Source organism: Pogona vitticeps, chromosome 2, assembly GCF_051106095.1.
Source record: "Pogona vitticeps strain Pit_001003342236 chromosome 2, PviZW2.1, whole genome shotgun sequence".
Lineage (NCBI taxonomy): Eukaryota > Metazoa > Chordata > Lepidosauria > Squamata > Agamidae > Pogona > Pogona vitticeps.
Genome location: NC_135784.1, coordinates 65,598,187 through 65,616,486, shown reverse-complemented (window position 1 = coordinate 65,616,486; position 18,300 = coordinate 65,598,187). Strand labels below are relative to the sequence as shown.

At 39.0% G+C, this 18,300-nt stretch overlaps 1 protein-coding gene and 1 long non-coding RNA gene across 2 annotated transcripts in view; one reads left to right on the top strand and one right to left on the bottom strand.

Moving 5' to 3' along the window:
• The window catches only part of LOC144586696 (uncharacterized), a 29,577-nt gene extending 11,844 nt beyond the window's left edge, over nucleotides 1–17,733 (top strand). The window contains exon 2 of the long non-coding RNA XR_013541657.1: nucleotides 17,217–17,733. This is a non-coding gene — a long non-coding RNA (uncharacterized LOC144586696). The remainder of the gene's footprint in view (nucleotides 1–17,216) is intronic.
• On the bottom strand, nucleotides 12,889–16,159 carry HESX1 (HESX homeobox 1). Its single transcript, XM_020799937.3, has 4 exons — nucleotides 15,785–16,159; nucleotides 15,382–15,581; nucleotides 14,929–15,030; nucleotides 12,889–13,472 (listed from the first exon to the last, which is right to left on the bottom strand). The coding sequence occupies exons 1-4, from the start codon at nucleotides 16,011–16,013 to the stop codon at nucleotides 13,374–13,376; spliced, it is 630 nt and encodes a 209-aa protein (XP_020655596.2). The 5' UTR covers nucleotides 16,014–16,159; the 3' UTR covers nucleotides 12,889–13,373.
• Nucleotides 17,734–18,300: the final 567 nt, after the last annotated feature.

The following is an 18,300-nucleotide window of genomic DNA, read 5'->3' as shown; positions in this document are numbered from 1 at the left end:
GGAGGCTGTTCAACAGTCATGGCTATCAGTGTAATAATGAGTTCTACAGATGGTTTCAGTTGCCATTCTCCTCCTTCCTTTAAGCAAAAAAAATAAAAAAAAGCCACCTCTGCTTCTTCAGCAGCTGCTCCCAAATGGAGGAGACGTGCAGAGCATGACGGTTCCCCTAAGGAAAGGGGGCAACACTGAAGAAATCCTTAACAGTAAAACAATCAGTTTTGCAATATGATCAGAAGTTTTCCACCAGATCTTTATTGTTTACCTTCGCCCCACAGCCTTCCTGAGATTTTAGCAGACATATATTACACCCAAACCTCACACGTCTGGCACTGGCAGAAAAGAATGTCATAAATCCCTCCCTGCAGGGAATACCACTTTTCAGGGCTCTTGGCTGTAAAAGTGATTTTGAGATAGAAATGTAGCCTAGGCTGCAGCCCTAATCTCACTTACCATAGGTAAACCTTAATGATTCAAGTGGGATTTCCTTACAAAAATGTTTTTAGAATTTGGCTTCAGCCTATTATCATAAGCTCCTTTTTTTCAGCATAGCTTTTGCTGAAATCAGTCAAACTGGCTTTTATGTAAATATATTTCAGGTCGTGTGGAGTGGTTGGGTCAGAGAAAAAACAAATATAACTGAGGTCTTCACTGAAAATTACTATTTGCTTGTGATTTCCTGACATTTTAATCCATATTCTCGATGTCTATATTATTTTGTTTTCTGTCATTAGTTAGAGAGGAGGAGCAGAAATAACTGTAAAAAAATTACAGCTACCCAAGACTTTGCGCTACGAAAGCCAATCAGACTAACAAAAAAATTATCTTTTTTCTTTCTCCTTGCCAGCTGCATGTGGGCTCAGCAGGAGAAATTTGAGAACACAACATTACTTATGTGGATATTTAAAAACTTTTAAAAGTCACTTTTTCATACTATACTTCCCATAATCCCTTGTGTTGGTTTGGAGATTCTGGAAACTGTAATCCCAAAAAAGTTATAGGTCTTTTTGACCCACATACTGTTGGAGTTTTTACAATCGTGCATGCTGCATAGTTTGTTTGACTGGGAGGGAGACTTTTTTTGGGCTGGAGTGACTATCAATCTGTCTAGCACTAATCAATCATTCCCTCCTGCCTCTGAATCTAAAGACAGCCCTGCCTCTCTCTTAAGTGTTCTCTTTCCCTCTCTTTAGTCTGTTGGAATCAGCAATTGTTGTTGATCTATTACCAACTGTAAATAATGAAACATTTTTATACTTTCTCCTACAAATAGAGTGAATTATTGAGACTGTAAGTGCCAGTTAATGAGACTATCTGGGAAACTTCATGCTATTCTCCTCTGTGAGTTTGTATTTCTACTGTTTAGGAAAAGTAATTTTACCAGAAATTCAAAACTCTACAACAACTACTTCATACAATTGTGACCGATTTACAAAACAGGATTCCTTGTAATCAAGGATACAGGCTATATTTTGATGTTAGAAGAAAAGATTATTTCCCAGATATTTGCATGTCATGATTTAAACACATTAAAAGCAGCCTTGTTTAGGTGACTGTCTGAACAGAAGAGGGCAAGCCAGTGATACAGGGATGGGCCCAGGTACCTTGGCTTTGATTTCTGCACTCTTCCATGCCCCCAACGAGCAGCAGAATTCAAAAGGGTGCTCTACTCCCTTTCAATTAAATGTGAGTAGACTGATGCATATGTGATGGTCCTGACGAAGGAGGGTCCCCAGTTGCATGGAGCAATCTACACACATTCAGGTGAAACGTTTACTTTTTTTCACTACAGTTCCCATAACTCCCCCACCAAACGTTCTGGGACTTCTTGTTGTTGTTTATTTGTTAAGGTGTGTCCGACTCTTCGTGACCCCATGGACCAGAGCACGCCAGGCCCTCCTGTCTTCCACTGCCTCCTGGAGTTGGATCAAATTCATGTTGGTAGCTTTGATGACATTGGGACTTGTAGACCAAACTAAAATTGATACAGTATTTCTAAGCTCTGAGTAGAATATCATTTCAGACCACACTTCTCCATGTGGAGAAGTTGGGAACTGGGTGTGTGTTGGGGGGCACATAAGTATAGGAACATAGCATGTGGGACCAGCCTGCCTGTCCTTCTCCTTTTCGCCACTCTGCATCTTCAGGTGTTCAAGCAGAGCTGAATCTGAATAGGTCTAGGCTAACTTAAGTTTCCATGGAAACCAGGCTTTTTGCTGGTCAATGACCGTAATAAAACATTTCATTTCACTGGAAACCAGGCTGTCTATTACAGGGAAACCTGGGTTTCCAAGTATACTGAAATGTGGCATCATTTGTATTGTGATGACACCCATGTGTATTTCATATTTTGTTTGTTGCTTTATTTGAAAAAAGAATTGGTCTCTAATCTGCTCCCATATGAATGCACTTGTATGCATAGGATTTTCACAATGTTAACTTTTTGCAAGCCACACTGAGAACCTGTTGAAGGATACCACACAGTGCCAAAAAGAAAAATACATCTGCATGATTTTCTTATTTTCATGCTATTCTTAACGTGTTATTAATTAGTGGCAGTTATATTTTATGTGCTCCACAAGCTATGATAGTGTGCTTTAGCATCTCCTCAGAGTCTGGAACCTTTTGTTCTTTTCTTGCCTTGACCGAGCTCAAGACAACATTCTCCTTCTCCTTCCTGCTTTATCCAAAAACAAGCTTGTTAAATAGATCAGGCAGGGAGAGAGACAGCAATTGGCCCAAGGTCAACCCAATGAGCTTCACAAATTGGAGGTGTCTTGAGCCCCGATCTCCCAAGTCCCGGCCGAGTGGTCTATCCGCTATACCATACTGATGGAGTGGTGCAGTGAGATGAAAAGCCAGGATGGCTGAAAATGGGGGACAAATATAAAACCAGGTGTTGAGGCAGGGGGTACACCTGATAACCTCAGTGGATTTTGTAATCTGAAAGGAGCAGGGCATACAAATTGAAAATTCTCTTGAGTTAATTAATTAACTCAAGAGAATTTTCAATTTGTATACTGTATATATATTCGATTTATACCCTGCCCATCTAGACCAATGGTCTACTTCATTCATTCAATGTACATACTGTCATAATTAGCGTAAGCACTATTCTGCATGGCTTATGAGGTTAAAATGTAAAACCCTTAAAACCCCACACTAACAAAAGAAATTCCTATTCACTGCTAAGGGATCTTGGCAAATACTAGGGTGGCTATTTCTGCATTGCAAAAAAGCACATTTACCTGTATAACATCCTGCTTATAACTTTTTTGAACTGTTGCCGTCTGGCAGAAGATATAGAACAATTAAGACTCGGACCACACGTTTTCTGAATAGTTTTTATCCCAGAGCTATAACTGCACTTAATAATGAGCTTAAAGACCACCAGTAGTGAATAGTTAGTTGGACTGTGTTACTTGGCCTGCGGTGTAGATGTTTGTACAGTATTTTTAGTGGGGACTTTTAGTGGATGGGGAGTGTTGGGGGATTTTTTAGTGGGTGGGGAGTGTTTGGGGAATTTTATGTGTGTGCATGTGTCTGGTCTCTGGGTGTCTGTGAATTTCATTGTATGGGTATACTGTGTATATACTTACAATGACAATAAATAAATAAATAAGTTGTTCGAATGTGCATGTATATATGCAAATTTTAAAGAAATTGTAAAAATTAAATATCTTGTTATACAGGAGGAGATTGTAGTCAGGTGACACCTGCTCAGTCCGCTGTCCTGGTGCTCACTTTTGATCGGAAACTTTAACGCTAGTTTTAAGAAGTTAAAACAAGTTAAAACAAATGATGAGACGTAGTCTGCCCTGTTTGCAGTGAATATGTAGAATATAGTAATCCATTATCAAATTATGACAGGCTTCCACTTTTGGTTTTAGTTAAATCCTTGCAATGATTTGATGTTTCTGTTTGCTGGCTTTCTGACTTTTCTAGCTGGATCCTGTTACTAAGATTTTATTTAAAAATTTACTGACTGCATGTCTACCCAGTGCCACAAGAGGGAGGACATTACACAGAAAAACTAAATTTCTATCAGTATAAATTTCTATTATGAGCAATTCCCTGAGGCATTTATTTATTTATTTGTGAAAGATATTCTGATAACTTGCAAAGAGGACCCATAGCTAGTCAGAATTTTTATTAGGAGCAATCAAAATACCACAGAGGATATGCAAGCTTTTGGGTTCTCCAGAGTTTTTCATCACCAGGTGGTACACAGCATTGAGGGAAATTTTTTGAGCGAAGTTGCCAGTAGCTCTTTTGCCTCAATAGTTCAGTATGTAAAAATTGTTTTCTGAACAGGAGCAATCATTAGAATATTTGGTGTGGACAGAGTCATTAAAAGTTTGTATCCCACTTTCATCCTAGTTCTCATAAACAGCAGATAATCAGATAAACTTGTTTATGGGCCATTTTAGTTTTCAAGTGAGGGTTATCAGCAGAAAGGTTCTAAGCTTTTCCTTGAGATTTTGTGTTCTACTTCCTGGGAATTTTTCCCTGTATTATACACGAGGCCTTTGTTGCAAAACTGAAGTACTACAGAAAATACTTTGTTCGTTATTTATTTCTGTATGTATACAGCCCCCCTCCACAACAACTTATGTGCAACTCAGAAACAAACTTAATATTACAAAATGCTACACAATTAAAATGTTTCAAAAGCCATATTTTTAGATTGAAAGAGATAGCCTTATAGAACATATCTTATTTTAAAAGCCTGGTGAATAAATGATAGTCACATAAAGATGACATAGGGAGCTCCATACGACACCATTAGAAAATGTTTCTTCCTGGTGTTACTGACTTCCATCATCTAATGTCATAGGGGAACTCCATTCAGCGCTTCATATGAAGATCACAAGATTCAGGTCCATGCGAATGGGAAGGATTTACCATTTCCTTGCTCAGGAGCAGCACTAGCCCTCCTCACTGTTTGAGACGGGAGGCAAATTGCAGCCCCTAAATGTCACTTGTGGCACTTTTGCCCTTCTAGAGCGGGCCAAAGCACCATCCTCCACCTCCCCAAGAAGGAGGCGGAGGACCAAGCTTAGCGGTGGCATTACAGAGCTGTTCCTGCATCTCCTACCTGCTCCCTCTCAGAGAGACAGAGAACATGGCTGATGCCATTTAAAGGAGGAGGTCCCACTGATGCCCTGTCTATGAACCAGGTGGCAAAAATATGAATTTAATGTTTGTGTATACAAAAGAGCAGACCAAGAAGGAAGGGCACCCCCTGCCTCCTTCTGTGAAAGGGGGCAAGATGGAGCAGTGCTGGTGCCCCACCTCCTGCAAAGATGCTGAGTGGAGGCAGCAGCAGGTTGGCTGCGAGAGGTGGACTGCAGAGCTTACCTCTACTTTGCAGTGGGAGGTGGCAACAGCAGATTTGCTGCCCATGGCATCCTGCCATCTCAGGTGACTGCCTTATGGAGCTGAATGAAGCCAAATGGTAGTGCTGCCCTGTACCTGTTGTGAGTGAGAAAGAGGATTCATTTACAAAGCTCACTGAAGCTGCAATCTTATTCTCACAAGCTGAAGAATAAATCCCATTGGACAAAGCAGTTTTTGCTCCTGAGTAAATGGCTGTGCCATTAGTGACCTTCATCACTGTCTCCCATTCTAGTGTACCTTAAAAAGTTTGAGGAAGCCAGGCTAATACTGTAAACTGTATATTGTAGTATTCTCTGCTGGCCTCCTCAAAGTAGGGAATTATATTGGAGAACCCAAAAGGTTTGATTCTCCTATTTGGCCTCCGTCATTCCCATTGCATTTGAATATAGTATGATACTGGATGGCACAAGCAACTGATGACAAATAAAGTGGTGTAAAAACCTTGGCACAAGAGCCAAACAACTTCAGAAAGACTGAAGAGAGAAACAGAGATAGTTATGGAAAGTAAGGAATTATATGGGTCATGTAAAATGTAAATTTTAGGAAAGCATAATTAAAGGTGGATGGAAACACTCCACAAACTTTGCAGGTAGTAAGGGGTGTGGCAGTAATATCACAAGTATTTAGACTATTAAGGCTAAAATCCTGCCTGTCCATAATTACCTGGTAGTAAGCACTTGGAGATCACGCTGGGAGAGATGCGAGAGATAGGTAAAGGGAGATAACAAGATTTTATCACCAGAGGAGTAGAGTGAGGAGGGGGAATATGGGCATAAATCCCCATGGGACAATTTATCATCATACTTATAAACTGAAAACTGGCAGTTTATTAAAGGTGTATAATTCATACCTATCACTATGAAAATCTAGTGATTGTAATGGAACTAACCATACCTATGTGAAAGAAAATTCGCATACATTTGAACTCTTTGTCTTCGGTCCAGGGCCAGAGGTGCCCTGAGAGAGAGAGGGAGGAGGCAGCCACCTCAAAAATCAGGCTCTGGATGTCACAAAAGGAAAGTGCATGATTAATTATTTAATGCATAGCTGGGGTCTGTGTGTGTGTTTTACTGCTCTTTGGGCTGGAATAAAATGGCCATCTTTGAGTATTGTGTAGCATTTTTATGAAAGAGAGGGCACCATTTATAGTTCTGCCTTAAACAGCCAGAGGTCTCAGGCTGGTACTGATATCAACCTAGCCCTACAGCAGTCCAGATAAAGAATGCAAGATAGCAACAAGCAATACAGTGGAGCTTTTTCTATCATATCCCAAGGGCACAGAAACATGAATTCAAAGAAATTTAAAATACTGATAAATAAATCACCCAGCTCTTTGCTATAATGTGCAACAGTACATGTGAAAGTCACCCAGAAAGCGGCAGGAGACAACTGTTCCGTTCATTGTGGTGCTGGGACCTACCTGAGGCTTGTACCAAGTTGAGGCTTGTACCCTTGTAAAGCAGCAAGTGAATTGGGCCAAGAGTTCAATGTGGTGCTTATGCTGACAAGTATCTCCCTGCCAAGAGTATGTGCCCTGCCACCACACAGATTAGGAAGGATTCAATTTACTGCATTTTGTAATCTTGCCAAGAGTAGTTATTTGCTTTCTATTATTCATTCAGAGGTCATTCTATGGAGGGTGAAAATAGAATGCAGACTTTATGCCAGCAAAGCTAGACAACTGTGATTACTACTTTCTAAGAGCTCATCTGAAAATTACTTTATTTCTACTGGGAATGTATTTTACCTGCCTTGGGACATTCAATACAGAAGGAGAGGAAAGACTTAAGTTTTCTTGTCCTTGTACGTTTTTGTGTTACTTGGTGTTTTGCTTTAATGCCACTTCTGTTTGTATCAGATGATCCTACGGGCTGTCACAGTGTTGCTTTAGGAGTAAAGGTGCAGTGTGTGTATAGTGTACTAATGTTCAGTTCCATATGCATTTCAAAATTTATGCAGTGGCTGAAATTTATAAGGAAGGTTTATGTTTTATTCTAGGTCAGACTTTGCATTTGAATATTTCTTAATTATTACCAGGAGAAGGAAAACTCCAATTTCAAACCTCCACTGCCTTGTGGCTATATCCACTCGTGGAAAAGGCTTCAGGAGTTAACCTTGAGGCAAAATCCGGAGCTGGAGTCCCGAAGGCAGCATGTGTCGTTCTGCCAACTCCTGCGACATTGCTGGAACCAGTTGTATTGGCTCTTGCCTTTCCATTGGACCATTTCAGCAATGTGGAGAGGGGGGATCTGCTGCTTGGGTAACAGCCTATCCTCCATATTACCTTACCCGGGCTTCATGCTCTGGAGAGGACACTCCTCGATTCAGAGCATGTTACCATAGTCTCTCGAGACTGAAGGATGCCTATGATGTGCTTAGGTGTAAACATGTCCCACTTAGCTCAGGATTAGTTTAATTCTTTAGTATTCCTCCCCAGGAAACTGGTTAAGACTGACTGTGCCTTATTCTCATTTTCTAATTAGTTAATTACTGTCCAGTAGTTATAAGATTCATTTAGATTGCTCCAGAAAGTGGAAATGTTCCTCTTGGTGATAATTAAGTTCACTCTTGTTGCAACCAGAAGTGATTTTTACAGTGCTATTTTATTACTTTCTCAATATTTTTTGTCAGATGTAAAAGCATCTTTAGATCCAATTATAGAATCATCAGTTCTATTAAATGTGAGAAAGCAAGTAAGAGTAACAGGAGAATGGTTAAGGAAATTGAGTTAATTCATGGAATAATAATTTCTTGGTCCACTATTGATTTCCTAAACAATCCTGATTCACTGATTATTAGTGGCAAAATGGGCAGATTAGTGCCACTGAATGACATAGGTGTTGAATGAGAAAGATGAGCCTTCATTCAGCAGGAAGCAAATGAAGGTATTTGCAAATGATGTGATCTTTTGTTCAGTATGTCTTTTGTCAACATACTAAGATAAACATTGGAATTCCTTGGAAGTAAATGTATCACATTCTGTTGTACTAGACCAGTCAATCAAAAGTGTGCTAAACCAGTGGCTTAGGATGTTGCCTTTGTTCAAGAGTCAGCTAACCCAGAAACTATTTCACACAAGATCTTGGTTTATAAACTGATATATAACATCCACCCAGGACAATCTTATAAAGTCACCCCATGACTTGTGCATTGATTGCTGGCCATGTGCTGAACTTTCCATGCATTCAGTAACCAATCAAGCTCTCCACTTACTATGTTTTCTCAGTACTGTGATTTCTGTGGTATTCTTCTGAACTGCTTTACAGGAATAGCATTTGGAGCTGGGTGGATTGTGGCTTTTACCCTTCCTTTCCAAAAGTGATGGAGCTGAGTCCTGTTGGATGTCCTTACCTTTGTGATGTAATGTCCACCAGGTTTTATCTTATCCAATGTTGTATAGCAATTGTTTCAAATTGATGGGGAGGCCATCCAGTGATCTGGGGATCCAGTTTCAAAGGAACTTTTCCTACCATACAAGCTTGCACACCTATTAAAGATAACCTTCAGAAGCTCTTTTTCATTCCCATCAACCCGACAAAAATGTTGAACTAGAGCAAAGAAGGGGTATTCTGGTGACTGTAGTGAGGCTGTGGAAACGAAAGCCATCAAGTCTCCTTATTGTTGACTTCCTGGAAGTTGGCAGCGGTTTTCCTTTTGGGGAAGGCATTTGACATGCAATTGTACATTGTACTCTCTCTCTCAAACATTTTGATTTATGTTTCATTTTTGTTATATCTATGAGTCTCAAAATGCTTGTTGAATGTAGGTAAAATGAAAAAGAAAAAAATATTTGTGCTCTTTTAAATAAAAACAGAGGTTTAACCAAATTAGACTTGTCACCCATTGGTGTTTGACATTGTGTTTACATAACCTGCCTCACTAATGAGAGAGAGAGAAATAGCTTGCATGCAACTTATTTGTTTTCAGTTGAATGATTACACAGCCCAAGCCCTTGGCTGCGGTCCTGCACACTCTGACGAGATGCTCAAATCCCATTGAAGACTGGGATTTAATAAGTTTAACTATAGGCAAAGTTGTAGCTCTGCTTCATTTCAATCACTAGAAGTTTCAGGCATGACCTCATTGTTAGCCTACCATTATTCAGTGTTAAGTGACCACCAGTGAGCACGCAAATGAAATTATGCTGAGAATGATTGTGTTATTTTTTCCAGAAAGCATGACAGACTTATCATTTCAGAAGATTAAAGAAAAATGCACAGAATGGCTTTTTGATGTACAAATAAATATTTGGGAATAATATCCTTATGAGAAAATAATACTGTATTCAGTAGTTTGGATCCTAACTTTCCTTCTGAGAATAAAACAGTTTCCCTTCATGGAATGGTGATTCATCACCTGTCTGTAGCCCCCAAAATCTGGTCCTGGGGATTTAAAGGGGTCTTTTGGAATCACATAGCTGGCTGGATAGCTCTGTGGTTTACCTATGGAGTTTGATTCCCCACTGTGCTTTTTCCAAGTAGATTTTGCAAGTAGAGTTAGCCTGCTTTTGTGACTCACGGTCCCAGGGCACTCCCAGAAGGAGGGAAGGGTAAACCACTATTGAATATTTTCTAGCTGGAAACCCCTGAAAAGTCGTTGTCGTCATCATCGTCATCATCATCATTAAATACCAGGCACAGTCAAAATTATAAAAACATCTGGTATTATATAACAGATACAAGTTTTAACAAAAAAAAAAACAATATTGGTGCAGTGTATGCTGTTCCTAATATGCTGTTCTCTGCTCGTACTGAAATAATAATTAAGGCTTCTTTTTTCCTTCTCTACTACTTGCTGTATTTGCAGTAATCCACGGCCTCCAATTTTTCCATGGTAAATATAATCTGTCCACATCTGTGGAAGCATGTTCATTAGTTTCCTTGTTCTTCAATCCAATTCTTCTAATTTATTTTGAGTCAAATCTATTATTCCAGCTGGGTATCTAATTACTGGAACTGCCCGTTTAATTTTGATTTTAAGATTTTCTGCAGTCTTTTGATATATTTCCTTTCTGTCAGTTCCTTAACTTTTGTGCACACAATGTTATCTGCTTCTAGTATTCCAAGGAATTTATAATTTTCATCTCTTGATAGTGATTTTATAAAATTGCCATTTTTAACTCTATTCCTTCTAGTTTTTAGATCTTGTCATGGTGTATAGACAGAACTGCACATTTGTCATTTCCAAATTTTATTTGGATATCTTCACTAAATATTCACACTGTGTTTAGCAGTGATTCTATCTCCATGGAACTTTTTGTGTATAGTTTTAGGTCATCCATGTGTAAGAGATTTTTCCTGCTTGTTCTGAAATATGGTAGCCCAATCCAGTTCTATTTAAATAAGTGAGGTGTTAAACAGCAGTGATGGCAAAGAACTCCCTTGGAATATTCTTATTGATGTTGTTGGGAATAGCATGGGAACACGGTGCAATGTTGTAGACAAATAGGTGAGCTGGAGAAAAATAAACCTGCCTTTCTCTTTAAAATGCTGGCTGAATAGCTCAGTGAGTTAGGCACCTGACTTCAGAGCCAGAGGCTGGGTGTTTGATTCCCCACTCTGCCTCCAAGAGAAGAGCCAACTTGTGTGGCCTTGGGCAAGCTGCACAGTCCCAGGGCGTCCCCAGAAGAAAGGAATGGTAAACCATGTCTGAATAATCTCTACTTGGAAAACTGTGAAAAGGGTTTGACAACACATCATCATCACCATAAAGTATTATCACTGTAAAATCCAAATTTCTCTACAGGTTAAATGGTGCCAACTTGTTACATGGACAGTGTTCGAGTAAGTAGGAACTAAGTTTTCTGTGGTGTATGTCTTGGTAAGGAAACCAATTGTAACATGGTTTAATTTAATCACACTATCATTTAGGAAACCCTACCCTTTCTTTGAGCCACTTTTCTTAGACCAAGAGAAGAGCAAAGGGCAACTATCCAGATGCTTTTGGACTGCATCTCCTGAAGGTTCTCCTACCTACCAGTGTTGGACAGGTCTGATGGAAGTTGCAGCCCCTAAAGATCTGCAAGGCTGCACTTTATCATCCCACATGGTGTTCATTCTGATTTTGAAGGAGTGAATATTGCTATTGTGCCTTGCCCCAATCTGTTGGCAGAGTGAGTAATAATAGCTCAAGTGATTTCAAACTGGTATGTGTTTCACAATGGCTGAAATCCTGCTGCTCTGTTACACATGTGGAAAGCAAATGGTGCATCTTTCAGTGCTTTTCAACTGGCAATAAAGTCCTTCCTGGGATGCTGATGCACATGCCAGGTCCATGAGTATGCATACCCTTGAGAATCCTATCCTTGACTAGTTAATTACCAGCTAGAAGCAATTGAATGCTACACTGTTTGCTTTCAGCATGTACTGTATAACAAATCAACATTATTTCAGCTAATACATACATAGACCACCGACAGCTACACTTGTTTTTCAAAACCAACAATGGAATAATCACAAGAACAATTATTTAGTGGCGGCCAGACTACTAATTTCACTATACCCTTCCCCTGTCTACTGATCTTGCAAATATTTCCATCACAAAAGGATGATATTGATCGCTTTCATTTGGCACTTCTTCATCTGGATTTACATGTAAAAACATTATAGTTTTTTTCTGTATCACACTTCCAGCAAAGCTGTATCTGTGCAATGTGTGATATTGTAGATATTTCTGTAATCAACAGATTGTTGGATATTTCGGGGGGATTTTTTTTAAAACTATAACCGGAATGTCTTATGAACGTTTCCATTCCTCTGGATCAGAGCAAGCACAGTAATGCTTACTAGTGATAAATGCTTCTGCCTGCAAAGGACTTCTTTGAAGTTGCTGTAATGTCTGTAATTATTTTCCCTCCTACATCCCCTTCGAGCTTGGAAATAACTATTTTTTAGTTCCTTTTATACTTATAGTGGTGTGGTCTCTCTACATTAAGAAGGATTAACAACAAAATATGGTTCAGACAGTGGCTTCTGCTATGCCCTGTGCAACTCTCCTATATTCCATTATGGACTGAGATGAAGATGAATCAGATAAGAGGAGGGAATGTTTTATACCACAGGCCAGTAGGCTGTAGCATTCCAGTAGTTCTGAGAAACTGCGACTGTGACAGCAACTTACACCTTATTGGAAGCCGCCCAGAGTGGTCGACCAGACCGGATGGGCAGGATATAAATCAAATAAATAAATAAAATAAAATAAAACTTACAGTCCCTTTTAATTAGGGCCTGGTACTATATTTGTAATCAACTGCTTTTTTTTAAAGTGGCCTATAAAGCTCTGGATCTTCTGGATTGGCTAATATATCTATCGCTCTAGGGGGCAATATCATCTGCATAAGGACTGCATGAGTTTGAGTCCTCACTACCACCCTGGGTCATTTAACTGCAAAAACAGCAAAGTTTTCTTCTTTTTCTTTCAAAGATCCATTAATGTTGCTAGCAATTTTCAGGTGTAGCAAAGTTATTCTGTTGGAGCAATAATGGTGATACATTAAAGACGAAGATGTTTTATTTGGCATAAGCTTTTCACAGACAGCAGCCCCCTAAATGCATCCAGACTTGCTGAGGAAATTGCTGCCCCCTTATTAATAACACTTAATTTTCCATAGTAAATAAAGTAAATAAAGCTACAAGTTATTTCAGAACTAGTTGAATAATAGCAACCCTCCCCCCCAAAAAAAAACACACCAGATGATATTTCTTCAATAGCAGAGCCAATGTGGTGTTGTGGATAGAGTATTCAGCTTGGATTCAGGAGATCGTGGTGAAAATCTTCACTTGGCATTAGAAGCTCACCAGGGATTAGTGGTAATAAACCCCTCCTTGAGCATCTTGCATATCTTTAAAACTCCTTTGGGGTCACCTTAAGTTGGAAGTAACATGACAGCATGTAACAACAAAACTTCTCAGAAAATACATTAATAACAGACTATGAACAGTTCACACGATGCTGCAATAAGATCCTGTAGATTCTTCCTATTTTATCATGTTTTGGGAGAACGTGTTTTTCACCATGAGAAACTGAGATTCTCTGTGGGATCTCTTCAGCTTTGCTCGGCGGTTCTGGAACCAAATCTAAAATTTAAAGAAAAGGCACACATATAACAACACAGCATCACATAAATTAGAGATATTTGGCAAACGAGGCCTCAGTGCAGAGTCCTATGATTGAAAATTCCACCTATGGAACACAGGACACTGTCTTACATCAAGGCAAAGCACTGGTCAATCTAGACCAGTAAAGTGCACTCCTTGGTGGTATTACCCCAAAACTTCAGGGCAAGCAACCAGTCCTCATTTCTTATACCATATATAGGCTGTAGCTGAATCTCATTTCTTACTGTGGATCAGGACCATCAGTCATGGTTGGGGGAGGCTTAAACACTCTTCTTTTCCTATCTTTCCCTATATTTATCTGTCTTCTTCTTTTAAAGTAACAACAGATCAATGATATTTTTAAAAATGTTTTTGGAATGGCTATATTTTGTACCTGGCTTTGAAAAGGCTGCTTGTATTTTCAGTTAAATCTCCCTGATAACAGATCTATCTGAACTTCTGGGGACATATTAAAGAAGAGTACAAACTGGATGCTTGATTATCCACCAAAGCATGCACACACACAAACATGTGCGCGCACATGGAGACACACTACTGACTCTACTGTTAAATGATAAAGAAGAGCTTGTATTTGCTCTATGAAGCGAATCTAAATAATCATTAGTCTATAATTTTTCCAAGACAAATGTTGAGAGACACTATAAAATAAAATTAAAAAGTCTAATTATCCTGAAGGAAGATAAACTCAGGTAATCTAAATTTAATTGACACTTTAAGAATTGTTTGAAACAGATTTAAAGTTGTCTTTGAGATGTTCTTGTGAATTTTAAGTTTAAAATTAGCTATTCTCTAGTTTTTAATTTACTTTCATAATTTTTCCAATCACACCTGTCTTAATTTTCTAATTCCACATAAGCAGAAGTTTGAAGAAGTACAGTCTAATACTTCATGTATTTACTGAGAAGCAAACCACCTTATGTTCATAGGGGCTTACACTGCATTAAGAGTGCTTTAGACTGAAGCCTTAGGTTTTGGTAATATAATTGTCTGATACAGGTTACAGTTTGCTTTGCTAGGTTGCAATTCTAAACACACTTACTAGGGGTGGCTTGTGGACCCAAAATAGGGGGGTGTCAATATTTTAATTGGGGACAGGGAATGCTCCACTGCTCAAGTCACAAGCACCTGTGCTTTTGATAAACCCCCACTGATTTGAAAACAAATGCACATACAATCGTCATGTTAAATCCTGATCTTCTGCTATGGGAAAATAATGCTCCTGCTTCAGAATAACAAGTTTCACATCAGTGTAAATTTGTGGAGATTCAGGAAGTAGAAAAGAAGGGATTCCAAAGCCATATGTAAGCACTCTGGTGGTAAGAGTCTTGAATATGAACAGCATGGTATTGTTTCCATCAAGTAGTCATCACACCTGTGATGAAAGAATACTCAAATGATTATTTTAAAAACATACCTGAATCCTGTCTTCATCTAAGTCAAGTTTCTGAGCTAGTTCTTCTCTTACATCAATGCCAGGATAAGAATTCACCCTGAAAACGTTTTCTAGTATTTCAATCTAAGGAGAAAAACAGAACTCTTATTATTTTTTAATTTAAACTGCACATGCATGTAGGCATGTGCACACACAATGTTCAGCTAAGCATTGACCTTTCTGATAAAAATCTGGCTCAGGTTCTAAGCTTTAAACACATCAACCAAACAGAACTCAATGTAACTATATTGGACAAGAATAGTGATCATATATAACATTTGTGGATCTTTTATGCAATAAACTGAGAACTGTACAATTTTTTCGTGAAACAGACATTCTTTATGCTTACTAATAAATGTGCTTTTTCCAAATAATGTGCTAAAGAAAACATCCATTCTTAGATATCTGAATAGGTTAAATGCACAACATTCCTACCTGGTTTCGAGTGAATGCAGTCCTCGGCCTCCTACCTCTGTACCAACTTAATTCCCTTTTGTATGAAAGCCTTTCATTGATTGCAAAATAGTTTTCACATTTCAGAACTCTTCCTTCTACTTCTGGGTAGCTGCTTGCATTAAAGAAAGGGATTGCATAGGAAATGGAAGGGATATGCAGACAGGGGTTACAAGCCTCTCCTGAAAAGTCATAAAATGCAGAACTTTAATATAGTGCTCAATGGCATTTTAGGTCATGTAATTAAAAACACAGACAAAACAGGATAGCCATTTGTGATTTTCTTTACAGGCTATCTTGTGGATGCCCAGTGCTTGTAATATAAAACACTGAAAACTGACTTTTAAAAAAGTTAATAATATGAGATCTGAAGCTTCCATCTTACCTAAATCACTGGCTTTATCCATCCATGGCCTGTAAGGTTTTGCAGCTGGAGTGCCATCTTTTTTCCGATCTAACTCCAAAATGTTTTCAATGGAAAAGGAACGTGATCTGTTTTTGTTTTCCCCAAGACTGGATTTGTTCTGTTGATTATGAGAAGTTGCATTATTAAAAGAACAGAGCGATCTGCTTGCCATTCTTATTGCCGCCCGTCTAGATACCAAACACCCCATAGTTCAGGTTTTTCTTGCAAGTCCTCCTTATAGGTTTGTTGACAAGGGGGTTGGATTTGCCACGTCATTAATTAAAATCTTTTATTAGAAAGTTTTAGCATGTCAATGAAGAGTCTCCCACCAAGAGGCACACGGAGTTAATTGTTTATTTGTTTGCAAGTAATTAGCAACTAATGGTGACACCAGGGGGGGCAGCAAGAGGGACAAAAAGTGTTATCTCCTCTAACCAGAACATCAGACTTAACTTTCTCAAAAGAACCAATGCACAACTATAGCGCTTCTCTTTTATTTGGAGTCATTAATGTATAAAATCAGGATTTAAAAAAAATAATACTCCAATGGACTCCACTTACCTAAACATAACAGCATGATAGGAAACCAGTCAAGTAATAAGTAATCTCATTTAAGTAAATTTTCTTCCAGTGAAATTTTAAAAATATAATCTCTTAATGCTATTAGGGTAATCCTGATGAAGAAGCTTCTGTTTTTTCATATGCATATGTAATGGTGAACATGGTCAATAAAATAACAATGGTGTTTGGCAATGAGGCAGACTGCAGTGGGGTTGGCAATGTTGTCAGAGCTCTGTGTAATTGTCTTCCAAGTGCTTGGATTACAGAACAGTTGAACCAAGGACTTTAAAAAGGTAGACACTTATTTGCTCTCTCTCCCAATCCCAGCTCACTACCTCAACAACTGGTATTACTGTATTTTAATGCAGACTAATCAAAAGGTAACATATGCTGACATTCTCAGAGGAACCCACACATTCTTGTAGAAAAACTTTGAAGAACAATTCCATACAAAGCAAAAGTGAAAGATCCTTCAGTGAAGCAGGACGAAACTGTAAATTACTGATGCTTAAAGAGACCATGTTTATCATAATCTATTAACAGTGTAGATAAGCAAGAGAAAAGAGCCACTGGAGTGTAGTGGACAGATGTTGGACTAGGACTCAGGAGACCTAGGTTCAAATTTCTACTTGCTTATGCGAAATTAATGCTGGGTTAGTAATGACAAAATTACTCCTTAAATATCATATTTTGTAGCTCTCTATTTTGACTAACTATACATTTGCAGTGAAAAGGCATTTTTTAAAAAGTAGGTTGATTAAATAACTTTTCAATTTGTTATGAAAGTAGCATTTATGTGTATAGCATGAATGGAAAACTAATTGGCTCCTCCTTTCCTTTCTCTGTTCAGGAAGCTCATCTAGTACTTTTGTTATATCATCACAAGAAATTCAGATATCATCAATGAAAATAGGATTTGCACCAGCACTCGTCATAGTTGTATTAATTAGAGGACAGAAGGGAACATCTCAGCAATCTCTTGTGCAGGGGGCTGAAAAATCTATGGTCCACTGTGACAAACAAGATACGTTGTTATGACAAAACACAGGATGCTTTTTCCCCAGGTGACAGAACAAATGTACCATGATGCTCTCACCACCAGCATCAGATTGGCCAGTAACTATGCCGGCTGAGGTATTCCAGAATTTTTAGTAATAAAAGTAAATTTTTCAAGCTTTACTGTTTGCAGAGTTTGAGAAAATCTGTTTGCCAACAGGAAACTCTAGGTTATACCTTCTCTTTCACCCACAGTGGGTGTTATGTTGTGGATCCAGACATGATAACTGCTTCAATATATGGTTCTTTATTCTAAAGATGACATGTCATAAAGACACACATCCAATAAATACCCATAACTCCACCTCTCAATCAAACCCTCTAGGCATCACCTTATTACAAGGTCCACTTGTCTCCTACAGCTGTCAGAAACCTCCTTTAAAGTGCATGATACACTACACCCCTGGCCCCTAAGACAATATTGTACCTGGTTACAATCAAAGTCTTGGAAATAACGAGGAGGTGCCCATATTCACTGAGAATGTCTTAAACCATTATCTTCAGCCTGCCCATTGGGACCCAATGGATCAGGCCGTTTCAGCATTGATGCCTCCAGACATTCCCCAGCATCACTACCCTCTGGTCTTAACACTGTTAGTGGATCTATAATGGGTTGTGGCACAATCTTTGCTACCCGGGATGCCCGGCTTCCAGTGCCACTGTGTCATTCTCAGATGCTGACATCCTCCTTGGCCATCCCTGCCACAGCTGACATCACAATTCCTGGCTCTCAGGCTTTGTCACTCGTTATGACACCAACCCGGTTGGCATAGCTGTTGTTGCTGGGACCCAATCAGGGCCTCTACCATAATTACAGGCATAAACCCGATCTCCAGGGTGAAAAACCCACACTTTCCCCCCTAATTCTTGTGATTCTT